The sequence below is a fragment of the Scyliorhinus torazame genome, chromosome 3 (genome assembly GCF_047496885.1).
Source record: "Scyliorhinus torazame isolate Kashiwa2021f chromosome 3, sScyTor2.1, whole genome shotgun sequence".
Classification (NCBI taxonomy): Eukaryota; Metazoa; Chordata; class Chondrichthyes; order Carcharhiniformes; family Scyliorhinidae; genus Scyliorhinus; species Scyliorhinus torazame.
In genome coordinates this window covers 67,391,565-67,419,234 of record NC_092709.1, presented here as the reverse complement: position 1 = coordinate 67,419,234, position 27,670 = coordinate 67,391,565, and the positions used below count along the sequence as shown (strand labels likewise).

At 49.5% G+C, this 27,670-nt stretch overlaps 1 protein-coding gene across 1 annotated transcript in view; it reads right to left on the bottom strand.

Annotated features, from left to right (window-relative positions):
• Window positions 1-20,552: 20,552 nt before the first annotated feature.
• gask1b (golgi associated kinase 1B) overlaps window positions 20,553-27,670 on the bottom strand; it is a 78,375-nt gene continuing 71,257 nt past the window's right edge. The window contains exon 4 of the mRNA XM_072495788.1: window positions 20,553-24,702. Coding sequence (XP_072351889.1) covers window positions 24,495-24,702 — 208 coding nt within the window. The 3' untranslated portion in view covers window positions 20,553-24,494. The remainder of the gene's footprint in view (window positions 24,703-27,670) is intronic.

The following is a 27,670-nucleotide window of genomic DNA, read 5'->3' as shown; positions in this document are numbered from 1 at the left end:
ATCTCAACTCAGAACTAAATTTACAATTTGCTTAACACAAACTTGTATAACATTTACAACTTAATTATTTATTTATCTTAACAATTTTTCTTTTAACAAGTTTTTTTTCTTTTACATACACACAAGTATTAGCAAAATCAACTATCATCTCCAGATTTACACTTTTTAAAATGGTGTCCATGATCTTCTTTAAGTTTCTATTAATCTCCAGATAAAATGAGATAAACCTTATTTCAAGTAAGTAAAACTTAAGATTCTGGCAATTTCAATCAATTGCTTTCGAAAATAATAACTTTTATCAAAGAGGTGGAGAAACCCACTGGTTTCCTTTAATTAATTCAAAACGTAACTTTGCTGGTGTTCACTGACTCAAAGGAAAGGTATCTGATTACACTACAGACTGGTGCTGTTATCTCAAGGCCTGAGTGAGAAGCACTGTCTGTCTTTAACTTTGCCTGCTGCTGTTAACCCTTTGAGAGACTTCTGCTTCAACCAATATGCAGCATTCCCCACAATCTCAACTAGTCCTCGGAACTGCGTTTTTCGCCAATACAGTCCAAGGAGACAATTTTAGCTTAATCAACTATATATTTAAAACACTCACACATAGAGTTGAACCATCTTCAGATTTAAAAACAGTTATACTGGACTGAACCTTCATCTACTGAAGTCACATCAGCCATAAAAACACTTATACTTGACTGAACCTCCATCTACTGAAGTCACATCAGCCATAAAAACACTTATACTTGACTGAACCTCCATCTACTGAAGTCACATCAGCCTCTGAACCCTTATACTTGGAATTGAATCATCATTTGAGATGTCACATCAACCCAAAACCCTAACCCAAGCCGAAACAACAATATGAAATCCCATCAATTAAATTGCTAATCCCCAGACTGACCTGTGATTTCGTCGAGGCGGTCTTTCTGTGCCAACCGCGAGTGACCAGACTAATCAGACGATAAGAAGAGGGGAACAATCAATGCGCGGTCATTTTCCAGTTCTACATTGAGGGCCCTCGTTCCCCATCCTCCTGTTCATAATCAGTCTAATTCTGATTTCGCAGTTGGACCAGGATCGCCCTGAGAAATCCCGGTTTTCGGCACCAAATGTTGAATCCCAAATTTCTTTCTCCGTCAGTCTGGCCTCAATAAAAGTCGAGATGGATTTGCAAGTAAAAAGAAGTTATTTTATTCAGCTTGCAAGCTACCTAGTCCACAGTGATACAGATAACATGTTGCTTTCTGCAGCCCCGGGAACTTAGTGAAGGTCCCAGACAAAGAGATCAGTACTCATACATTCAAATGGCATCAAGTTTCACATACTCGACACCCATAGGTCATCCTATGTCCCTCCTGACTTGTTTGATCTATTCTGATTGGCTCACTTCCAATCCCTTTCTCCGGCCCCTATCAATGCAGCATCACTCTCATAGACACACCTCTTCCTGCTTTTTCCATGCGGTCTAAAATCCTTTGTCTCTACTTGCCAGAATCAAAGTGGCTTATTTCTACATTACATTAGCTAATATCTCTAAAGTAACTATTTTATATCACATTCGTCACTGTCCTCTCAATTATTGCCCTTGTGGGGAGGCATGACCGCAGTTGTAGCCCTCCTCGGCTATATTATTAGTGGATAGTGTTTGTGCCCCAGTAACCAGGCATCCAATCTTGCGGGAGTATTGAACAGCCTTGACACCTGGGAGTAATGCGGGATGTCGGTATTCTGGCAGCTTTCTGGATCTCCGGCACAAACCTACAGAATCTTACTCTTGTGGTTACATACAATCTAGAAGTTTAGAGAGTGGAAGTTCTCTAAAGTACCCGGCTCACCTGCTGTGTCTTGATGGGCAGTCAGTGGCTCAGTGCCTTTTGAGGAAGAGAGTTCCAAGGACTCACTACCCTCTGAGAGAAAACATTGCTCCTTATTTCTGTCTTAAATGAGCAATCCTCTCCACATCCAACCTGTCACGACCCTCCAGGATCTTATATGTTTCAGTCAAGTCAACTTTTTCTCTTTCATACTCCAGTAGATAAGACAACCCACACGTTCCTGGTATTGGTTCAGTAAACCTTCTCTGAATTGCTTCCAATGCATTTACATTATCCCTTAAATAAGGAGACCAATATTGTACACAGTGCTCCAGATGTGATATTACCAGTGTCCTGTACAACTGAAGCATACTTTTCTATTTCATTCTCCTTGCAATAATTAATAACATTCTATTAGCTTTCCTAATTACTTGCTGTATCTGTAATTTAGCGTTTTGTGATTCACACACGAGGACACCCAGGTCCCTCTGCACCTCAGAGCTCTGACCACTTAGATCCTCCCTTGGGTTGGACCCTTTACACCCGTCTCTGATGCTGCCCTCTAGTGATGCTGTGGCTGTTACATCTGTCTGTAGTCCCTGGTGTATGTGCAGATGTATGTACAGATGTACAGATCACTGCAGCTAGCTCTTACATGCATGGCGAGGATATTATAGAAGAGGAGAGTGAGTAAAATCAATAGAACAAAGGAAGAAAGAAATGAGAAGAAGATAAATACTTTTGCATGAAAGAGTAAACGTAAAGGTAAGGTTGCCATAATCCCAGATGAACATAGGTTGCTTTGCCCTTTGAGGGAAGAGCTGACCGGTGGTGATTTACCCTGAGGATCACCATACCTGAGACGAGGCGCAAGGTTGAGAAGGCAGGGCTTTCATGAATAACCTCGAGACCTGTTGACTGGCCTTATGTGCATTGTTCCTATTCCACTTGGCTCAAACACACTTTTACATCAATTTATCAGGGCGGCACGGTAGCACAGTGGTTAGCACTATTCCTTCACAGCACCAGAGACCCGGGTTCAATTCCCGGCTTGGGTCACTCCTGTGCAGAGTCTGCACGTTCTCCCTGTGTCTGCGTGGGTTTCTTCCAGGTGTTCTGGTTTCTTCCCACAAGTCCTGAAAGATGTGCTCGGTCGGTGAATTGGACATTCTGAATTCTCCCTCTGTGTACCCGAACAGGCGCCGGAATGTGGCGACTAGGGGATTTTCACTGTAACTTCATTGTAGTGTTAATGTAAGCCGACTTGTGACACTAATAATGATGATTATTATTATTGTCATGTGTAAAACTGTTCCTTGTGTGGTAATGTCCATGTTATTAATGTTATTATATCACTCACATGCCTTTGTCTAGTAGGTCGGAAGCGAACTGTGTTTAAAGTAGCCTCACCCAATTTCCCAGTCATCACAGAAGAAAGCCATATCTTTCATCAACGAATCTCAGTCAGAAATGCCGATTGCAAGGAGAAAATGAATTCATAATGGCGCAGGGCTCGATGACTGCAGCAAGAGTCATGTTCGGACAGATGCAGAACAAGCTGCATCCAATATTGTCTGATTTGGGACTGAGTGGAAAAGAGTGGAAATGTTTTCTTGCTGTGAGGGTCATTTTTGAGCTTGATAAATGCAACAGATTTACCTATAAACAAAAGAAATAGGTAGTCATCTAATTTGAATAACAATCGATAGACCAATGAGTTTTCAAGTATTGCAGCACACAGTAAAGAAGGCATGTTGGCTCTTGTGCATTAGCTTCTGTTGTTAATAAAAAGCGCTGTAGCCAGCAAACACGTCCTACCACATTCAGTTTACCTGTAAAGTAACATGGACAAAGTCAGAGGAAACAGAAAAATGTAAGGTCAAATCTGAGTTACTTCCCCACATGGGGGGGGGGGGGGGGGAGATGGGTGAGTTGGAGCTCAGTGGGATTCGGGGGTCGCGTAGGGTCGTGCAAGATCAGGGCGCCATTTCAAAACAAACAAAAGAGGAGGAAAGCAATCCAAAGGTATCAGCATACAACAGGTACAGCGGAAAACAGTAGTCATCGCAAGAATGGCCCCGCCATCCGAGGAGTCACTGCCGACTCCAGTTGGCGCGCTGCCATTTCACTCTCCAACAACCGCTGATTGGCAGAAGGTAAGACTTCCGCCCATCACTGGAAGAAATGTCCTTGGATTGGCCGGCAGCTTTCATTCCAGGAACAGAATTGCAGTGGGCAGAAGAGACACTGCAGCTAGCTGCTGGGAACTGGAAGAATGGGAAGTGGCAGGGGTCAAGGGTTGCGGGGTAGGGAAGGCCTGGGGGTTTGCAAGAAAGGTGACAAGGGTGACGGTGGGGGTGGGGGGGGGGGGGTTAGGTCTGGGTGGAGGGAGATCCAGAGGTCTTCCATCAAAAGGGGGCATCTGATGGAGGTGACTGCACCCTCACCTTCCCACCTAGGATCAAACTTTATTCAATTTTGCGGTTCCCACCTTGAATTATCACCTGCCCGATTAAAAATTGAGGCTGAGCGGTAAAAGGCCACTCAGGGCCTTAACTGGGGCATGGGTGGGCTTCCCGTTCGAGGTGCCGCCCGTCACTTTGTAAATTTGATTTTTAACCATGTCGGACAGGGGGTGGGGGGGTGGGGGGGGGGGGTGTTGCGGGGGCAGTGGGATGCCAGATGTATTCCTGTTCATGCAATTTCACACAGCCCAACACAATCCCCTATTAACCCCATCAGAACTCACTGGGAGGAGAATAATATTCTGGCCCAGGATCCAATGCGCTTCGTTAACTGCTCTCTTTCAATTATTTGTGCATAGGTGCACCCAGGTACCTCTGCTCCTGTCGAACTGTAACTGTGATGATATGCATCAAGCAACGCTGTACATAATGTTGTACAAGACCTCCGACCTCTAGGTGGCAGTGTAAACACACCACGTGACCCTATGTCTGGGGAGTTGGGATAAGTCGTGTTGGAGAACAGACATATTTTGCAGTAGCTCTACAATAGTTAATTAGCGTTAGCAGTTTATTATTTTATTTCTCTCAGTTATCTTTATCACGCAGTTGTTTCATGATAAATTATTTAAACTAGATGTTCTGCAGTTCATCATTCACATCAGCCAGTCTACAGAACATGACAGTATCCTTTATTTTATGTTGCATCCCTCTGTGTGAAATATCAATCATTCAACACTTCTCTGCATTAAATTGTACCTGCCATTTGTGCCTCATTCCACCAACCTGTTCATGTTCTGTTAATGTTTAACAGTATTCACAGTAAGTACAGAATCCACACAGTGCAGTCGGAAGCCATTCCGCCGATCAAGTCTGCACTGGCTCTCAAAGGACATTGTTCACAATTCACAAAACCTCTGAGTTTTGTATCAGCAGCAAATTCTGAAGCTGTGCCATGTCACCCAAACTCTAAGTAATTGATATATATCAAAGAAGAACAGCAGAGTTAACACCAACTGCGGGAAACCCTACTTTTAACCTTCCTTACAGCCCGAAGGTGATGCAAATACAAATGTCATATTCATAACTTTGCACATAGACTGAGCTTGTATGAAAGCTTCTGTAACTATCTTTCATTTGTTTAAAATGGACAATGATGAATGGTTAAGATGGCTGCCAAGGAGTCAGGAGACTTCTGTTTGTTCAACACAGACTATCAAGCTTCTGGAAAGTTCAAAATTGAATAACCATGGGTGAGTGCTGATGCACTATCAATTACGACGAGACAAGAGTAGAGAGTAATCAGGGCTTTATTACACAGAGATGTGTGGCCTCCTACATCTGCTGCTGAAATGGCTGCCGTTCAGAGAGCACACACATTTATACTCCGCCTACTGGGCGGAGCCAGCAGGCAGGGACCTACCCCCATACCTGTAGCACCCTCGTATGCAGCGCAGTATATACAATATAATACAACAGTGGTGACTACCACATTCACCCCCTGTTGAAAATGAGTCCAGCGGGGGGGGGGGGTGGAAAATTATTTACATACAGGTTGTCATTAAAATTTCAGAGAAGGTTACAAATTTAGACGGTCGGGCGCCTCGATCCGTCGTTGAGAGCGCCGCAGTGCTGGTGGCGAGTCAGGCGTCGGCTCGGTCATCGGTGACTCCGGGAGCGTGTCGACATCCTCTTCATCTCCGGGTGGGACCAAGGGGAGGACGGATTGTCCTGGAGCGGGGGCTGTGGTGGGGTGCACTGGGGGAAGGGAGGATGGCGCCGGGGCGGGGGGGGGGGGGGGGGGGGGAAGCCAGATCCCTGAGGGAGACTGTGTCTTGCCGGCCGTCGGGGTACGCTACGTAGGCGTACTGTGGGTTTACGTGGAGTAGCTGTACGCTCTCAACCAACAGGTCCACCTTGTGGAGCCACACATCCTTGCGGAGGAGAACGGGTCCTGGAGCTGCCAGCCACATTGGGAGCAAAACCCCGGAGGTGGACTTCCTGGGGAAAGCAATGAGATGTTCATGGGGGGTTTCGTTGGTCGCGGTGCACAGGAGCGACCGAATGGAGTGAAGTGCGTCGGGAGGACCTCCTGCCAGCGGGAGGCAGGGAGATTTCTGGACCGTAGAGCCAGCTGGAAGGCCTTCCAGATTGTCCCATTGTCCCGCTCCACCTGCCAGTTTCCCCTGGGGTTGTAGCTGGTCATCCTGCTCAAGACAATGCCCCTGTTGAGCCGGTACTGGCACAGCTCATCGCTCATAAATGAGGATCCCCGGTCGCTGTGGACGTAAGCAGGGAAACCGAACAGAGCGAAGATGGTGTTGAGGGCTTTGATGACGGTGGCAGACATCATATCGGGGCATGGGATGACGAAGGGGAATCTGGAATATTCGTCGACCACATTGAGAAAATACGTGTTGCGGTCAGTGGAGGGGCCCTTTGAAGTCCATGCTGAGGCGTTCAAAGGGGCGGGAGGCCTTCACCAGGTGCGCACGGTCTGGCGGCCAGAGCGACGTCTGATGCATCGCTCTCGACTTGGAAGGGGAGCGTCTTATCGACCGCGTGCATCGCGGCCTTGGCGATGTCGGCCTTGACACGGCTGAAGGTCTGGTGAGCCTCAGCCGTCAGTGGGAAACCGGTGGAGTGGATGAGTGGTCGGGCCTTGTCCGCATAGTGAGGGACCCAGTGGGCGTAGTACGAAAAGAACCCCAGGCATCGGTTGAGGGCCTTGGGGAGTGGGGGAGGGGGAGATCCACTAGGGGGCGCATGCGATCGGGGTCGGGCCCTAGAACTCTGTTCTGAACCACATAGCCGAGGATGGTTAATCGGTTCGTGCTGAACACACACATCTCCTTGTTGTAGGTTAGGTTGAGGAGTTTGGCGGTGTGGAGAAATTTGGAAAGGTTAGCGTCGTGGTCCTGCTGGTCATGGCCGCAGATGGTGACGTTATCCAGGTACGGGAAAGTGTCCCGCAGACCGTACCGGTCAACCATTCGGTCCATCTCCCGTTGGAAGACCGAGAACCCGTTAGTGACACCGAAGGGAACCCTAAGGAAATGGTAAAGGCTGCCGTCCGCTTCAAACGCGGTGTACGGGCGGTCCGCCTTGCGAATGGGGAGCTGATGGTAGGCAGATTTCAGGTCCACTGTCGAGAAGACCCGGTACTGTGCAATCTGATTGACCATATCAGATATGCGTGGGAGGGGGTACGCGTCGAGCTGCGTGTACCGATTGATGGTCAAACTGTAGTCAACGACCAACCAGTTTTTCTCCCCCGTTTTCACCACTACCACTCTCCAGGGGCTGTTGCTGGCCTCGATGATACCTTCCCGCTGCAGCCGCTGGACCTCAGACCTGATGAAGACGCTGTACCATCTGCTCCTGGTGCCGATGGGTTTGCAATCCGGGGTGAGATTTGCAAACTGAGAAGGCGGGTCGACCTGAAGGGTCATGAGGCCACATACAGTAAGGGGTGGTAGGGGCCCGCCAAAATTCAGGGTTAGGCTCTGGAGGTTGCACTGGAAATCCAGGCCGAGTAGCAAGGCAGCGCAGAGGTTGGGGAGGACATAGAGCCGCAAGCCGCTGAACTCTACGCCCTGGATGGTGAGGGTGGTGATGCAGTACCCCCAGATCGCCACGGAGTGCGATCCGGAGGCCAGGGAGATTCTTTGGTTAATGGGGTGTACCGCGAGGGAGCAGCGCCTTACCGTATTGGGGTGGATGAAGCTCTCAGTGCTACCAGAGTCCAGAAGGCAGGATATCTCATGTGTAGACCTTCACCTTTGTCGACGCGGTCGCGAGGTTGTGCAGTCGGGACTGGTCGGCCGTGATGGAGGCGAGGCGCGGCTGGTCGTCAGTGGTTGCAGGCGATGAGCGGCCCGATGATGTGCCTGACGGGCAGGGGTCCTGAGGCGGGGAAGATGGCGGCGCCCACGGGCCGCACGTGTCCTGAGGCAGGCAAGATGGCAGCGCCCTCGGGCCGCACATGTCCTGGGGCAGGCTAGATGGTTCCGTCCATTGGTTGTGAGGCAAGCAAGATGGCGGCGCCCACGGGTTGCACGTGTTGTGAGGGGAGCAGGATGACGGCGCCTACTGGCCGTACATGGGGGGTGCAGGGACAATAGCGGCGATTGAGCGGGCCTGGCACACTGCAGCGAAATGTCCTTTATTGCCGCAGGCCTTGCAGAGCGCGCTCCGCGCCGGACAGCGCTGCCAGGGGTGTTTTGTCTGTCCGCAGAAGTAGCACTTGGGCCCCCGGGGTTGGTTGGCCGCCGCGCGGTGCAGGCGTGGGGTTGCTAGGGGCGGTCGCTGATGGGGTCCACGATGCCCAGGAGGGTTGAGCCGTGCGGTTGGGGGCATACGCCTGTACGTTGCATGAGGCGACTGTGAGCGAGAGCGCTAGTTTCTTGGTCACCGCGAGGTCAAGTGTAGCCCCTTCTATGAGGCGCTGGTGGATGTAGTCAGACCCTATGCCCGTAATGAACGCGTCTCTCGTTAGCAGGTTAGAATGTTCAGCAGCCGAAACGGCCTGGCAATCACAGTCTCTCACCAGGGCGAGCAGGGCACGCCAGAAATCTTCCACAGACTCACCGGGAAGATGGTGCCGCGTGGACAGGAGGTGCCTGGCGTAGATCTTGTTGGTCTGCTGTGCGTAGTTCTCCTTCAGTAGCGCCATGGCCACTGCATAGGTAGGCGCGTCCTGGATGAGGGGAAAGACATCGGAGCTCAGCCGCGTGTACAGAATCTGGAGCTTCTGTGCTTCTGGGATTGGGTCTGTCGCAGATCCGATGCATGCTTCAAAGCAAGCTAGCCAATGTGCGAAGTCCTTTTTGGCGTTGTCTGCTTGAGGGTGCAGCTGCACGCAATCCGGTTTGATGCGGAGATCCATCTTTGTAAAATCTCTGTAATAAATTGATGCACAATCAATTACAACGAGACGAGAGTAGAGAGTAATCGAGGCTTTATTACACAGAGATGTGTGGGCTCCTACAGCTGCTGCCGAAATGGCTGCCGTTCAGAGAGCACACACATTTATACTCCGCCTACTGTGCGGAGCCAGCAGACAGGGGTCTACCCCCATACCTGTAGCACAGGGGCCTTACCGTAATACCCTCGTATGCAGTGCAGTATATACAATATAAACAGTGGTGACTACCACAAGGGCCTTCTCCTGGAATGGACATACTAAGATGATTATTATATGGGGAATTCACAGATGCAATTGTTTGAAACTTACTCAAAACATAGAGTCAATGCACTGTTAGACTACGATTTTCACCCCCAAGTTAGATCCTCAGAGACAGGAGATTTATAGCTCTGTGACGCTGGCATTTAAAAGTTCCCGCCGGTAGGTTGGACTTTCAGTTGGTGGTGGGAAAGGGGGAAGGGTGCAGACTGAAATAGGGGTCAGGATGATTGGCGCTGGAATCAGTGTGGTGGCTGCCGGAGGTGGAGGTGGACTGGGCAAAAGGCCTGCATCTATGCTCCGGCACTGTGTTTAAATAAATAAATAATTATAAAACCACATGTTTGTGTGGATTTCCTCTGGGTGCAATGGTTTCCTCCCGAAGTCCAAAGATGTGCAAGTTAGGTGGATTGGCAATGCTAAAATGCCCCTTAACATCCAAAAGGTTATGTGGGGATAGGGTGGAGGAGTGGGGATAGGATGGGGCCGTGGGCATAAGTAGGTGCCTTTTCCAAGGGCCAGTGCAGACTTGATGCGCCGAATGGCCTCCTTCTGTACTGTAGGGATTCTATGATTCTATTCTAATAAAACAAAAATCTTCCCTTCATCCTTCATCCCCCATAAACTCCCTATGCAACCCCATCTCCACCCACCTCCAATGGCCCCATACCTCCTATGCCAACCAATCCCCAACCACCCACCCACCCCAATTGTCTCTCACACCTCCATGCCAATTAGTGCCCCACCCACCACCCTTTTTCTTTACCCTTCATGCCAACTCAAATAGTGTCCTTGGACGCTTCCTTGACAGTCCTTGACAGCTTTGACACTTCCTTGGCAGCTTGGACAGCTGGAAAGTTAATTAATAGTCTATGACAGCTGGACAGTTCTTTGACAATTGGACAATTGTTTAAGAGCTTGACAGTTCCATTGTGTTTGTGCGTAAAAAGTGCATAATCATGATCATCTATAATAATCCCAAAGGGTGCCGTATGTTTCCCTAAAGAGTGCCTTACCTCTCTCAAAGACGTCTAGGGCTCTATCCAAAGTCATACCTTACATCTCCAAAAGGAGTACTCTGGCTTAAAAATTGAATCCAACAGTTCAGAACCGCCTGGTATTTTTACCTGAATTTTGCGCATGCAAATGGTGGGCTTCAGACTGCGATTGCAACTGCCATGTGCTTTCACTTTGCCTGCCCAATAAGGGGCCTGGCAGCGTGAAAGGTGCCAGACATAGGCTCTGCTCTACCAGTAGGGTGGGAGCTTGTTGGGCCCCAGTTCCAGTGGGGCCTTTAAATAGAGTGGAGCCTTCCCCTTGAATGGGTCGATGAGGAGTTTCAGGGAGCTGTCCTGGATAGAATCTAAAATTGTACATCAGTTATGGCCAAAGCGCCGACTGGGAATGTCAGGCGGGAGGGCAATACCAGTGGGCACTCTGTCTCATGCTTCTCGGATGAGAGCCTGCACATTCTAATGGAGGTGGTGAGTCATCCTTTTTCTGTGGGATGGCAAGAGGATGCGACCCCACCAAACATAGAAGGCCTGGGCAAATGTGTCAGCTACGGTCAGCGGGCACGACATGGTGCACCAAACCCGGATACAGCATTCCAAAAGGTTCAATGAACTTCTGCACTCAACAAGGGTGAGTACCGGGTTGTTAGGGTCCATTGTGGAGATGTCTGGAAGAGCGGCCATCATTTGCAGCACTTAGGGGTGTAGCAATCAGAGTAACAGGGGCACATTTACGTCTGTATGTGTGTTTGTTTGTGTGTGTGTGTCATATGAGGAACTTTGCACCCAGGGCGAGGCTGCATTCTGAGACAGATGCGGAGATTCTGGAGTTGTCAATCCAAGTGAATCCTGGATGTCCAATGGGTGGAACTGGCTGAGATCCCTAAGGATCTGCTTTCCATGGTCTCCAATATGGAGGAGTATCTTAAGCACTGCGTTGACCCTGCGAACCGAGCGCACAGCATCCTCCATTGTGAGAGTGACGGCTCTCATGAACAGAATCCGGGGTACCTGGGGGTCACTCTCAGAGAACACTGCCAGTGTGAGAGGTGGATGAGGCACCTTGCCAGTGTCAGATTGTGCAGAATGCAACAGGCCACATCAATAAGCAAAACTGACTCTGGAGGGTACTGCAGGGCTCCACTGGAATGTACCTGGCAAACGAACCTCACCTTCAGTCGCCCCATCGTCCTCTCAATTACCCTCCCCTTGTGCAGGCAAGACATGGATTGTACCTCTCTTCCAGCTCTGTCCCAAGGTGTTAGAGTGGTGTCATCAGACAGTTTTTCAATGGATACCCTTTGTCACCCAGCAACCAATCATCCTGCCGAGCTGGAGACATGAACAACCTAGGAGTGTTGCAGAATGTATGCATCATGGGACGGCCCATGTACCTTGCACAGACTTGAAGAACCTGGGTCCTCTGTTTGCATACTATCTGCATGTTCATGGAGTGATAATCCTTCTAATTCACAAAGACACCTGGATGACCCACTGGTGCCCTGATGGCCACACAGTCTATGGCACCCTGAATGTGGGGAACCTAGCAATAGTTGCAAAGTCTCTGGCTCACTCAGACTGGCAGGCGTCGTCTGTCCAGTAATTAATGAATGTGGAGACCTCTCTGAATAGAGCTTGATGCAGCTATGGACAGCTGATTGGGAAACTCCACGCAGATTCCCCACCGGCCGGATAAATGGATAAACATTGAGGTCTACTGTGACCTTCAGAGCTATTGGTATTGGGTGCCCAACCACACAGATGGAGGTGATCTCTGGACCAATCATGCGGCATAATTATGTCATGGGGTTCCTAGAGTGGTCGAGCCTCCTTCGGCACTGGGCCTCAGACATGTTGAGGTAGCTGGATCGTTGCCTGCACTCTAGCGGCAGGATAGTTGTATCATCTTTTTTTTAAAAGAATATATTTATTCAAATTTTTCAAGAAATTTTCAACAAACCCCCCCCCTCAACAAAAAGAAAGAAACAAGAACACAACAATCAGAAATTATACATTGGATTTCCCCCATAGACAATAACCCCCCATATAACATTTAAAAGCCCAAATAGGGAACAAAAAACACCTTCAACCAAACGCCACCCCAAAAGAAACCCCCCGTCCCTCCGCATCCCCCCCCCCCCCCCCCGGGCTGCTGCTGCTGCTGACCTCCTCTAACGCGCCGCGAGATAGTCTAGGAACGGTTGCCACCGCCTGAGGAACCCCTGCACAGACCCTCGCAAGGCAAACTTTATCCTCTCCAGTTTGATGAACCCTGCCATGTCATTGATCCAAGTTTCCACACTAGGGGGCTTTGCATCTTTCCATAGGAGCAAAATCCTCCGCCGGGTTACCAGGGACGCAAAGGCCAGAATACCGGCCTCTTTCGCCTCCTGCACTCCCGGCTCGTCCGATACCCCAAATAATGCTAATCCCCAGCTCGGCTTGCCTCGGGCATTCACCACCTTGGACATAGTCCTCGCAAAACCCCTCCAAAACCCATCCAGCGCCGGGCACGACCAGAACATATGGACGTGATTTGCCGGGCTCCCCGAGCACCTCCCACACCTGTCCTCCACCCCAAAGAACTTACTCAACCTCGCCCCTGTCATATGTGCTCTGTGAGTAACTTTGAACGGTATTAGGCTGAGCCTGGCGCAAGAGGAGGAAGAATTAACCCTACTCAGGGCATCAGCCCATAGACCCTCATCTATCTCCTCCCCCAGCTCCTCCTCCCACTTGCCCTTTAACTCCTCCACCGAGGCCTCCTCCTCTTCCTTCAGCTCCTGATAAATCGCCAAAACCTTGCCTTCTCCAACACATACACCCGAAATCACCATGTCATGAATCCCACGTGCCGGAAGCAGCGGGAATTCCCTCACCTGCCGCCTCACAAACGCCCTCACTTGCATGTACCTGAAAGCGTTTCCCAGGGGTAGCCCAAACTTCTCCAGCGCCCCTAGGCTCGCAAACGTCCCATCAATGAACAGGTCCCTTATTCTTCTAATCCATGCCCGATGCGAGCTCAGAAACCCCCCACCCATCCTTCCCGGGACGAACCGATGATTCTCCCGAATCGGGGACCAAACCGAGGCTCCCACCTTGCCCCTGTGTCGCCTCCACTGCCCCCAGATCTTCAGCGTCGCCGCCACCACCGGACTCGTGGTGTACCTTGTCGGCAAGAGCGGCAGCGGTGCCGTCACCAGTGCCCTCAGGCGCGTGCCCACACAGGACGCCATCTCCAGCCTCTTTCACGCCGCCCCCTCTCCCTCCATTACCCACTTACGGATCATCGCCACATTGGCTGCCCAAATTCGGCAGCGCCAGCCCCCCCGTCCCTGCTACGCTCCAGAAACACTCTCTTCACCCTCGGGGTCTTATTCGCCCACACAAATCCCATGATGCTCCTGCTTACCCGTTTGAAAAAGGCCTTGGGGATCAAAATGGGAAGGCACTGGAACACAAAGAGAAACCTCGGGAGAACCGTCATTTTGACCGACTGCACCCTACCCGCTAATGAGAGTGGCAGCATATCCCATCTTTTTTAATCCTCCTCCATCTGCTCCACCAACTGCGTCAAATTGAGCTTGTGCAGGGCCCCCCAACTCCTAGCTACTTGGATCCCGAGGTACCGAAAGCTCCTTTCTACCCACTTCAGCGGTCGCTCGTCTATCCCCCTTCCCTGGCCCCCTGAATGCACCACAAAGAGCTCACTCTTCCCTACGTTGAGTTTATACCCCGAAAAGTCCCCAAACTCCCAAGGATCCGCATGACCTCCGCCATCCCCTCCACTGGATCCGTAAAATACAACAACAGGTCATCGGCATACAACGACACCCGGTGTTCGTCTCCCCCCCGGACCAATCACCTCCATTTCCTGGACTCCCTCAGTGCCATGGCCAGTGGCTCAATTGCCAGTGCAAACAACAAGGAGGATAAGGGGCACCCCTGCCTCGTCCCCCAGTACAGCCGAAAGTACTCCGTCCTCCACCAGTTCGTAGCCACACTCGCCACCGGGGCTCTATATAGCAGCCTGACCCAACTGATGAACCCCTCCCCGAACCCAAACCTCCGCAACACTTCCCAAAGATACTCCCACTCCACCCAATCAAAGGCCTTCTCCCCGTCCATAGCTGCCACGACCTCCGCTTCTCCCTCCACTGAGGGCATCATAATCACATTGAGGAGCCTCCGCACATTTGTATTTAACTGCCTAGCCTTCACAAATCCCGTCTGGTCCTCATGAATCACCTCCGGGACACAGTCTTCAATTCTCGTAGCCAGCACCTTCGCCAGCAACTTAGCGTCAATATTGAGGAGCGAGATCGGTTTATACGAACCACATTGCAATGGATCCTTGTCCCACTTTAAGATCAAAGAAATCAGCGCCCTGGACATTGTCGGGGTCAAGGTCCCCCCCACCCTCGCCTTATTAAAAGTCCTCACTGGCAACGGGCCCAGCAGGTCCACTTTTTTCCTGTAGAATTCAACCGGGAACCCATCCAGCCACGGGGCCTTCCCCGCCTGCATGTTCCCCAATCCTTTAACCAGCTCCTCCAGCCCAAATCGGCGCCCCCGAACCAGCCACCTCCTCCTCCTCCATTCTCAGGAACCTCAGCTGATCTAGGAAGCGTCGCTCCCTTCCTCCCCGCTGGGGGCTCAGACCTGTACAGATCTCCATAGAAGTCCCTAAATATCTTGTTTATTCTCACCGCACTCCGCACCGTATTCCCCACTCTATCCTTAAGTCAACCAATCTCCCTCGCTGCCTTCCTCTTACGAAGCTGATGTGCCAGCATCCGACTCGCCTTCTTCCCATACTCATACGTCGCCCCCTGCGCTTTCCTCCAATGTGCCTCTGCTTTCCCCGTGGTCAACAGGTCGAATTCCGTCTGGAGGTTCCGTCGCTCCCTAAGTAGCCCCTCCTCAGGGGCCTCTGCATACCTCCTGTCCACCCTTTAGATCTCCCCCACCAACCTCTCCCTCTCCCTCCCCTCTCTCTTCTCCCTGTGGGCCCTAATGGAGATTAGCTCTCCCCTGACCACCGCCTTCAACGCCTCCCAGACTACCCCCACCTGCACCTCCCCGTTGTCGTTGGCCTCCAAATATCATTCAATACACCCCCACCCCCGCCCGCACACCCCCTCATCCGCCAATAGTCCCACATCAAGGCGCCACAGCGGGCGCTGGTCCCTCTCCTCCCCCAACTCCAGCTCCACCCAATGCAGGGCGTGGTCCGAGATGGCTATGGCCGAATATTCCGTTCCCTCCACTTTCGGGATTAGCGCCCTACTCAAAATGAAAAAATCTATCCGGGAGTAAGCTCTATGGACGTGGGAAAAGAAGGAAAATTCCCTGGCCAGCGGCCTGGCAAACCTCCATGGATCCACTCCCCCCATCTGGTCCATAAACCCCCTGAGCACCTTGGACGCAGCCGGCCTCTTACCCGTCCTGGGCCGAGAACGGTCCAGTGCTGGGTCCAGCACCGTGTTAAAGTGCCCCCCCCCCCCCCATTATCAAGCTTCCTACCTCCAGATCTGGAATCCGACCCAGCATGCGTTTCATAAACCCGGCATCATCCCAATTCGGGGCATATACGTTCACCAGTACCGCCCGCACCCCCTGCAACCTACCGCTCACCAACACATATCGACCTCCATTATCCGCTACAATATTCAGTGTCACGAACGACGCCCGCTTCCCCACTAGTATTGCAACCATCTGTTCTTCGCATCCAGCCCTGAATGAAAGACCTGCCCTACCCATCCCTTTCTCAGCCTAACCTGATCTGCCACCTTCAGATGTGTCTCCTGGAACATAACCTTTAAGGCCCTTTAAGTGCGCGAACACCCGGGCCCTCTTGACCGGCCCGTTCAGGCCCCTCACATTCCAAGTTATCAGCCGGATTGGGGGGCTGCTCGCCCTCCCCCTGCCGACTAGCCATCTCCTTTTCTAGGCCAGCCACGTGCCCGCGCCTCCCGCACCCCCTAGTCCCCCAGGCGGCGGACCCCCGCCCCGACTACCTCTCCTACTTCCAGCTCCCCTTTAGCCAATGCAGCAGCAACCCAGTTCCCTCCCCTCCCCCCCTTCTCCCCTGCTAGATCCTCATCGAGCCATTTTGCTCCCCCCATGACACTCCCGTAAGTCAGCTGACCCAGGCCTCTCCTGCCATTCCATCGACCCCCCAGTGTGAGAATCCCCCCCCCCCCACCACATGGTAATCAGTGTGTACTCCTCTTCAGCACCGCCCTTCCCCCCAGCCCCGCCCCCATCCTTCCCTCGCGGGAAAAAGCCCACGCTTTCCTGAGCCGGCCCCGCCCCCTCTGGCGCAGCTCCTTTTTGCTCCCTTACCCCAGCTCCCCATCCCCGGGCCTCCACCCCCCCTCTTCCTCCGTAGGGCCCTGCCCTTCCAACACCGAGGCCCACACTCTCCTCACATCAAATCCATTCACCCATCCCCATCCAGCACTCAAACAAAAAGAACATTCCCCAATCGCAGTAAACACAGTAAACATCTCCCCACGACAAACCCTCAATTTGTGTCCAACTTTTCAGTCTGTATAAAGTTCCATGCCTCATCAGGCGTATCAAAATAGTGGTGCCGATCTTGGAACGTGTCCCACAATCACGCTGGCTGCAGCATCCCAAACTTCACTCCCTTCCGATGGAGAACCGCCTTAGCCCGGTTGAAACCAGTCCTCTTCTTAGCCACCTCCGCACTCCAGTCCTGGTAAATTCGGATCACCGTGTTCTCCCACCTGCTGCTCCGCTCTTTTTTGGCCCATCTCAGGACACACTCTCTGTCCATAAAGCGGTGGAACCTCACCACTACAGCCCTTGGTGGCTCGTTGGCTTTGGGTCTCCTTGCCAGAACCCGATGAGCCCCATCCAGCTCCAGGGGCCTCGGGACAGCTCCCGCGCCCATCAGCGAATTGAGCATCGTGCTCATATATGCCCTGGCATTGGGCCCCTCCACTCCTTCAGGGAGACCCAGAATCCGAAGATTCTTCCTCCTCAACCTATTCTCCAGATCCTCTCATTTTTCCGCCCACCTCTTGTGCAGCGCCTCGTGCGCCTCCACCTTCACCGCCAGGCCCAAGGTCTGATCCTCGTTCTCCGAGGCTTTTTGCCGCACCTCCCGGATTGCCGCCCCTTGGGCCTTCTGGGTCTCCACAAGCTTCTCAATCGCCGCCTTCATTTGCGCCAGCATTTCTGTCCTCATCTCCTCAAAGCAGCATTTAAGAAATTCCTGCTGCTCCTGCGGCCACTGCGCCCACGCTGCTTGGTCTCCACCCGCTGCCATCTTGCTTTTCCTCCCTCGCACTTTTCGCTGCACCAGGATCATTTTTTTAACTGTTCCACTCCTCGTCCAATCCATATAATGTCGGGGGGATCTTGCTGTCACCTTCCCACACTGGAAGCCGTCGAACAATTGCCGTTGGGGCCTCTCTGAAGAGACCAAAAGTCCGTTCCCGGCGGGAGCTACCGAACGTGCGACCTACCTAGGCATAGCCGCAACCGGAAGTCCGGATAGTCGTATCTTCTGTAGTGACGTCCTCCTTGCTCTCTCTGTGTCTACCCCTCCCTTTCCACAGGTCTCTTTCTTCGATGCTGCCTCTGGACACCTGGCTTCCTCTCCCTTCTGTTCCTCTCTTCCTCCTCAGAGGAGATGCCTTCAGCTTAGTACACAGTCCCAATCTAGTGAAATGCAGATGGCACTGCCCTATACACAGAAGGCCGCAATGGGCTTTAACAGAGTTGACAAAACAAGAAAGTCCTCAGAGTAAGGCTAACAGAACAAATACTTCAGAAGAAAACAGAGGTCTGAACTCTCAATACCAAAGCAACAGCAAATTCTCACCTGATCTCCCAACAATTTACACAGACAATGCTCCAGCCTCCTTTCATCCCACCCTTTATTACAATCCCAGATGAGACCGCAACAGTGGCTGGGATACTGGACGGAAACTCCAATATTTTATTTTAATTTTGTAAGAATGTGAGAAATCGCTACAGGAGTGATTTCACGAAAATTCGTGACGTAGTATATGAAAGCAAACATTATTACTAACACTGTATTAAAATATCTTTAACATCACACAAGAAAATAGTTTACAATTACCCCTTAAACAATGCTCATCAGTACAGTGACACAATAACCCTGAACTGCTATCTTTATTCCCACTCAAACAACAGAATCACAATCCACTTTTAAATATAGTCAGCTCCCAGGAATACTTGCTGTATGAGGATGTCTTGAATACTCCACTTTGAGAAAGAGAGTTCTTTTGAGACTGCTTTGAAGAAAAAACTGACACTGTTATGACACCCTGAGCTCGTGTGTGGTCAACCCCAGCACCACTTGACCTGGAGTCACAACACAGGTGAATTAACCAATTATTTTTAGAAAAATACCCAAAGTCTTTGGCCCTTCGCTGTCCAATAATTACAGTCACCAGGTTTGGAAATTTAAACACAATTACTGTCCAGTTATAAAAAGAACTATAATGGAAAATGCAGCAAAACTGGTTAACTATTATCTAATTGCTAATTCCCTGCTTTAACTTGCATCCTATCTGGCTTCATCACAACCTGGTATGGCAACTGCTCGGCCCAAGACCATAGGAAACTACAGAGAGTCGTGAACCCACCTCCTATCCATTGACTCTGTCTACACCTCCCACTGCCTTGGGAAAGCAGGCAGCATAATCAAAGACTCCCTCCCACCAGGGTTATTCTCTATTCCAACCTCTTCCATCGGGCAGGAGATACAAAAGTCTGAGAACACACAGTACAAGACTCAAAAACAGCTTCTTCCCCGCTGTTACCTGACTCCTGAATGACCCTGGTATGGACTGAACTGATCTCTCCATGCATCTTCTCTATTGAGTAGTGCTACACTCCATAGACTTCACCCGATGTCTGGGGAGGGGCTGGGGGAGAGAGAGAGAGAGATTTCTGAGAACCCTCCCACTGGGATAATTTACAATCACCCCCGGGCAGAGTACACCCTTTTGGCCAATTGATTGGCCACCAGCCAATCAAACCAAGTCGCACCCTATCTCTCTCTCAGGTGTGAAAAGGTCTGAAGCTCTTGTTCAAACTAGCAGAGGATAGTAGAGAATTCTCTCCTGTAACTTCTGAATTCCTCATTATTAAAGATACATGACCATTAATCACCCATGGATCAAAAATGGGAACAGCAAAATAAAAGAAAGGGGAAATAAGGGAATAACAGGAATTACAAGACCCTGTCAGGATAGTGCACAATCTCTGGCTGTATTTCTTCAGAAAACCGTCTCAGCTCACCCTCCAGTCAAAAACTAAAACTGAACTACAACACCTTTTCAACCCCTTGTTTCAACCCCTTGCTTTTTCAACCTTGCCTCTTGCCTGAGGTGTGGTGATTCTCAGGTTAAGCCACCCCCAGTCAGCTCTCCCCCTTAAAGGAATGATTATCTGGGTCCATGGCAACATTACTTTACATATAATACAATGCAATATATCTCAAATTTCTACATTCATCACACCTTGGATGAGAAAAGTGAAAAAACAGTATTGCCGTCTGCCCATGATGCCCATACATGGACGTAAAAATCACACAAGCAACGTAAAATTCCAGTTAGTTGCCTTAACCGATTGATTCATTGTCAGTGGACACGCTGCCCACTCATACGCGTGCCCAGTGCGCTATGACATCAGGACGCATGCTCGACTTCCTCACATGCAATTTCACATTCTTTCCACCAGGTGCCCGAAAAGAATGCATAAAATTCTGGCCCTGGTATAATCTCTAGGTTTCACAGTATTGGCCTTCCAAAATCCCACTTCACAGGAGTGTTGTCATCATTACTATGTACAAATCATGACATCAAATGGGACAGTGGCATCTGAACCAGGAATTTCTTTATCTGCAGTTAAATACTCTGCCACTGAGCTATACCCATTCCCCACTTCATTGGAGGCAGCTGGTGATTTAAATAGACTAAGTGCCTTATGATAAGGGAGTAGAGGTGTCTGTTTCTTTATGAATGATGTTATTTGATGAAAGGCAAAAATAAATGTGACAAAATACTTATGTAGAGGTTTTAATTATTCATGGCAGCATATATTTTAAATGTGAACAGACATGAATATATTTGTAATCTTTTGAAACCAAGTCCTGAGAATGAAACATGTCAACATAAATTCTGAGGTATAATTTATACATTCATCATACACAAGTATCAATTAGAAATAAACATGTTTATTTGATATATTGTTGGTCAGTTTCTCTCCATCAGCTAGTTGTCCATTTTAGGGTCTCCACTTGCTCACTTTGCAGGAAGGTTTTGGTTACCCAGTAAAAGGGTCCTCCAAGGTTAACATTACTGCACTGCAATGTTAGTTGACAGAAAATGTTATTTTTCAGGATGAGATGGACCTGATCAGATCGTGACCTTCCTGAGAAAGAATTACCTTGCAACCATACTGTATCATACAACTGGCAAAAACTTGCCCAGTGACAGGGAAGTCATTTAATGTCAGCATTACAAGATACCAATCTTGCAAAAACTTTCCAGAGATTCAGGTTTGTGGGATATTTGCAACAATAGTAAAAGTCACATGATCTTCAAAATCCTGAAGCAGACTTCTTCTAAAGCCCAATCCTCCCAAAGTCACAAACCATTTCATCCTAATGCCTGATGTCTTTGCTGCTTGGACGTAATAATCTGTTGACATACATTGGCCGGGATTCTCTAAAAACACGGCAAAGTGTTGACGCCGGCATAAACACCGAAGTGTTTCACGCTGGCGTCAAGGGGCCTCTTGGCCCAGCGATTCTGTAGCCCACAGTGGGCCAGCACGACGGCGGAGTGCTCCGCGCTGCTCCAGCTGCCGTACACGGCCATGCACGTGCGCGCGGCGGCCAGCCGCGGTTCCGCGCCGGCACCGCGCAACATGGCTGAGCCAGACAGCGGACTGGCGTGGAAGAAAGTAGCCCCCCCCCCACAGATCGCGGGCCTGGCCGTCGTGGAGGACCCCCCCAGAGACTGATCCCCGTGCCCTCCCCACCAGGACGGTCACCGCAGCCGCGATGCCGAGCTCCCGACGGGTGGAACCAAACGTGAACCACGCCGACAGGAACTTGGCCTGTCAACTGCGGAGAGGGCCTCTTTCAATGGCCCCCGACCAGCGCCGTATTGACCGTGCACGCGAAAATTGCGTCCCGGCGTCGGACCCGATCACGGGTCTGAGGCCCCATTCTCTGTCCCTGTGCGGAGCGCATTTCGGTGCAGAGAATCACGGCCATTGTTTCTCTTGTCAGGAACTTAACTATTCATCACTAAATCCAAATATCTTTGACTCATAATTTAGTTCCCGAACAACTATCATCTTTCAATTTTTCAACCGTAGCGTTTACTTTGGAACAACCACATGACATGCTGTTATTATTGCAGTTTATTAGTTTTGGCTGGATGTTATGCCCCCCCACTCCCATGCCACCCCAACTGGGCATGTTTTCAGTGGAGAAGTATGTAAAATAAGACAAATGGCTAGCCCACCACATTCCCGTTCCATCCCGATCTGATCACAATAATACGGTTGTAATATCCCGCACAGAACCTGCGGCGGGAATGCTTGTCTTCCCCATGCTCCTTGCGGAGTGCGAGCTCCCTGGCAAGGACGCGGTATCTCAATTACCTAGAGTATACAAGTTGGCCAGTAAGACCAATTCGGGTCAACCGGGTAGTATATATATATGGTTTGTAAATAAAACTTCATTCTTATTTTTGCTCAGTGTCGACTCCCCGTGTCCTTCTTAAAGCGGTAAGTAAGCAAACGCCAAAATCGGCCACTTTCCCACCATTTTATAAATAAATAGTTAACGGGCAATTGACCCAAATAGTACACTACCTGTGCCATAAAACAGTTGGTGTGGACAGGTGGGCAAGATTCAGAAGGCCGTTTTTCTAATAACTTTGTGGGAAAAGCTGGAAAGTTTACATCTTTTAAATGGATGGCCTGTGTGCATCGAGGACACCCCTCCAGGATGTAACACCACCCATCCCAGGTCCCTCCCTACCTGGCTTCTGCTTACTCCCCCAGCCATTCCTTGCCCTCTTTCCTAAGCTGGGATTTTCAACCCCCATCCCCCCCCACTCCAACAACGGGTGTTCCGGCGGGAGAGGCAGCTTGCCATTGGCTGCCGGCGGGATCTTCCGGTCTGCCGAAGTCAACGGCCATTTGTGTTGCTCACTGACAGTGCCACCAGGGAACCCCTCCTAACTTCCCCAATCCCAACTCCTTTAAAATCCCAGAACATACCTTCACCCAAAATCCATTGATCTTTTCTGTGGGCATTGCCACATGCTGAACTCTAGAACTGATCGGACTGGTAGAGCTTCCAGCCAATAAATCTCAAGGGCAGGATATCTTCCTGCTGAGGGGAGACATCCAACCCTCACCCACTTAAGATGACTGGCAGCATGTTATTGTTGAGTGTCATTCAGTGCATCACAGAGTTTCCTTCCAGGGGTGGGGGAGAGGGACAGGGAAGGGCAAGCAATACACCTCTCTCCCCGTGCACCCACCCCCCCCCATCATAAAATTCTGCTGCATGATTGGACTGAATTCCACCTGAAATAAATCTGCGCCTTTTTACATTGTGTGAACTGAAGCTAGAATTGGGATTTATAACATACTTTCAAAATGCAACTTCTATGCATTGCTAACACATCTTAGGTAAGATTCTCTGGTCCCCCAGCCACGTGTTTCTTTGTGGCGTGTCCTCCACTGGCGTCAGGATTCTGTCTTCCCGCCGCTTGTCAATGGGATTTCCCATTGAAGCCACCCCACACTGCTGGGAATTCCGAGGGTGAGGGTGCACTGCCAGCGGGAACAGAGAATCCCAACAGCCGGAGAAGTCCGGCACTTATCTATTGCTTGCATGCGGTGGGATTATTTGCCAAAATTAAATAACCAATCATATTTCCTTGGTGTTTTTAATGTTGCTGTTGCCTCTCCGCATTTAATAACAAAATAATATGTGAAAGTTGATAAAACCCAGAAAATGTGACACCGGCCTATCATTTATAACTACCTTAGTGTTACTTAAGCGGGAAAAGATTAAATAGCTCAGACATGCCACAGAGATGATGGCTTTCTATGTATTGGACAAATAGTAAGCCTAGAGGAGTATATTTGAAGGTTTTCCCAATTTCTTTGATGGCGATGGGTAGATTAATCAATAATTCTTTAAGAAACAAACATTAGTTTGTTTGGAAAATGCTGGAAACATGATGCAGGTCAGTCAGTATTTGAAGGAAGGCTTCTGTTTGCATCACGCTTTACAAAACTCAATTGAAGGGAGCAGAGACAGCTTTAAGCCGCTAATGCTATCTGTTCTCTCCACAGACAGTGACTGCATTTTAGAATTTTCTGGCTTTGTTTGAGATATGCAACATTTGTAGTTTTCCATTCTTTATTTCTAACAATATTCCTAACCTTTTGAAAGCCGCATGATGTCAAGTATCTTCTTCGACCATGCCATTCCCATGGATGACTAATGGAGTGCCTTGTGCATTCTTTAAAGGGGGTGTAATCTCACAGCAGTCTGCAAGCAATCAAGGGTTACATAATTCTGGAATACTAACTGATTAGTGTGATGTCATGGAGGAACCCGATTAACACGAAAAGGTCAACCCCACAGCTTTCAGCAGGCAAGCAAACCAACGTTTTAAAAATGAAGCACGCTTTGATAAATTTCTTTTTTCAGTATGTAATGGGGAAATGCTTTGTATAAATGTTCTCCACCTAGAAATATCTTCCTCTTGCTGGAAAGTAATTGCTCAGTTGCAAACACTCGTCCTGCCTCTTAAATGTCTGTCTCACCTTTTGATGACTGTAATATGTCTGTGGTATAACGGTTATATGTGAAGAAAATTCCTGTCAGAAATAAAGCACAATCTTGAGGAATACACCTATGTTGTCAATAAATGCTTCTTTGCAGGGTATTAATCAATAGTGCAAACAATCACTCATTCATCGGGAGCACTTTGAATCCATGTGCATTAATGTAAGTGAGAAAAATCCTTGCCCTCCTCTCAATCACATCAATCAGCTTCTCAATTCCTCTGCGACCTCCCTGACTTTCCCAGTAAAGTTTGTCAAGGAACAAAGACTGAAGAAGCCTTTCCCGGAGGTGTCCATTCTTTAGGACGGATACAGCAGATTCTGGAAATCTATGGAAATAATGAAAAAAAATACATTTTACGTCCTGTTCACAACTGATTTGCCTAGTGCACATAATGGCGATATAAATTATATTATGTATGGAGATTATAGGGTGAGCTAAGGAGACCGGCAGTTGCCTGGATGAAAAAAAAAATCAATTAAATTAATCACATTTTCAGAGTTCCCAAAAACATTTGACTGACATAAAGTACTTGAAGCATTGTCCCACAAACAGGGATGAGTTGATCGACGAGATAATCTTTCATTGGTTATGTCCATAGAGAAACAATTAATAGATCTCCTGTTTCTGAATTTTTTACAAAACACCTGTATAGACAGATTTGCCTCATTTTAATATCTCCTCTGAAAGATGCCACGTCCAACAATATATTGGCCTAGATCTTCCAATTAGCCGCAATGTTGGGTGCCTCCCGCTGCCCGCCAAACCTTCTCTGATTTCACGATGCTACCCATTTTCAGCCGTATCTTCTGATCCCACCAAAAGCAGAAATGGACCAATGCAGCCACTCCAGGGTAAGTCCAGTGAGCATAGGAGAGTTGGGGGCAGGAGAGGACACATCCCCTTTTTATGACACTAGCTGCCATATTCAGTAAAGTTTTAAAGTCTCAAGTCTTTCAATGAAGAAGTATGGGTCAGTAAATTGGTGAGTGGGTTAATGAATAAGAATGCAGGTAAGTTCTGTATATCTTGCCCATGTCTTTGCCGTGACATTTGCAAAGGGTTCCGGGCAGCAGGGAACTAGCCCACTCTAAGTTCAAATTTCCTGGGGAATGTTCATCTATGGCTGTGCATCAGGACTTCTACAGGGTCATGCCGTGCATCCCCCAATGTATGTCCCACCTATGGCTGTGCATCAGGGCTTCGACAGGACCCTGCCGTGCACCCCCCAATGTATGTCCCACCTCCAACCATCCAGAAAATGGCAAATCTGGGCCAACATTTCCTCAGCCGTGCCCTGAAGTGTGAACCTAGATTATGGTTCTGGAGTGGGAACCGGAACCCACAATATTCTGAGGACTACTCAAGGTTATCTGTGGACAAAGTATGATGAACATAGCCTGTTTATTGACCAAACTTAATGCAGGAGTACATAAATGTACATAATTACATTTTGCTCCCAATTGTAAAAAAATAAATCTCAGCTTCGTTGTATCAAGGTGCTTGTTTGTGACAGTTTGATTGTCGCTTCTGTCATTTTGCTTCCTTTTATCCATTTCTTTCACTCAGCCTCCATATTCCAATCCTGGGAGTAAACATTATCCTTGCCTTGAAAGAAATTGTGCTATTGGGACAAAAATATCCACCATTGCATAATTTTCATGGTCTTCCCAAACTTCAGCAGCCATTTTCCCAGCTTTCCTAGGCATTAGGCACGCCCCTGATCAGGGAAATAGCCCAACTCTGGAAATGAAAACATAATCAGCTTTTCCCATAAAAGGCGACCGTCACAATCTGAGAAGCTATTTCCTGTGTTTTCTTTTTAATTGCTGGCTTCCTGAAAGTCCAGGATGTGGCTCTGCAGCTCAGTAAACCAGATGTTTTGTCACCTCTAACCTAGATTACATGACATCAGGGCTGGAATTTTCTGAAAAGAATGGAAAGTATCAGGTTCTAACTGAAAACCGGCCTGTTTCTCCCCAGAAACACAACCAGGTTGTCTGACCAGATCTTCTGGCAGTGTGACTGAAAAAAAATTAGTGGGCATGTTTGGCGCCATCACTCTGATGAGGCGGGGTCTCACAGAGCCAGCAAGCCATTCTCAAAGGGCGCCCCGATCGGCAAGCAAACTGAACTCCCTTCCAACCCCCCCCCCCCCCTCAGCCATGGAGGACCTACCCATAAGCTTCAGGGTGACTGCCCCCCTCCCCCCCCCCGATCACCACGGGCGTATTGGGGGGGCACTCCTCCCCTTCCCGCTCCCCCCCCCCCCCCGAATGCGTTCTCCGGCACACATCCCTCTCCCCCCTCCACCCATAAGGGGAAGCCCCCTCCCCCAATGGAGAATGGTTTACTATCTTTCAGTGCCCCTTCTCAGTGCCCCAGGGTAGTGCCCTGGCATTCCCCCTGGCAGTTCTTCCTGGAACTGGCACTGGCACAGAGGGAAGGGCCAGGGAAACTGCTCGGATGCCAGGGGGCACTGTACAGCCTCCGCCCTCAACACTGGGGTCTCCAGAAACCTCCGTACCCCCAGTTTTCAATTTAGTAAATCACATCGCGTCACACAATGTCACCGGGGAGGAACATCACATGGGTTGGAAGGTACACCATAAAGCTGTTCAATTATATTTAAATCTATTGAAATTAATGGAAATCAGGTTCACATCCTTCCTGAGATCTTGCCAGCGCAAATCCCGTTGTGACCTCCCGTGAGATATGGCAGCCATAACGGAATTTGCATGCGCGTCGAACAAGCCCGAAAACCCGTGCCCCAGAATTTCATTATCATGACTGCAATCCTGCAGGAACTATCTTCAAACATGGAAAACTGCATGGCGCAGCACCCATTTTCCAGACCTAGCATGGTGGTTGGGGAACGGCCAGTGCAACCTTCCACACCAGGAGAGTGTTGTGTATGAAGCTTGCTCTTCCTGGTTCCATGTTTAAAATACAGATCAGCACTTACCCTCCTCGTAATGTAAGTAGACTCACCATTGGCTCGATGCTAGTGCTCTGGCAGACCTTGAACCACCAGAGGATTATCAGGTTTGACATGACATTGGAGTTAGACCATGGAGAGAATTTCTAGGATAAGTGTTCGCCATCCTGAGAGTAGGCGTGGAACACACTCCTGTCACCTCTCAGAAGCCCACTGCCATGTGGCGCTCAATTGAGTATCACGTGTTATATTGTGCTCTTCAAGGTCGGGCATGCACCCACCCAGGACTCTTAAAATTCTGTATGTCTGCTGCTGCACTCTCCACGGTACCTATTATTTTCCCTCTCAGAATAACAAT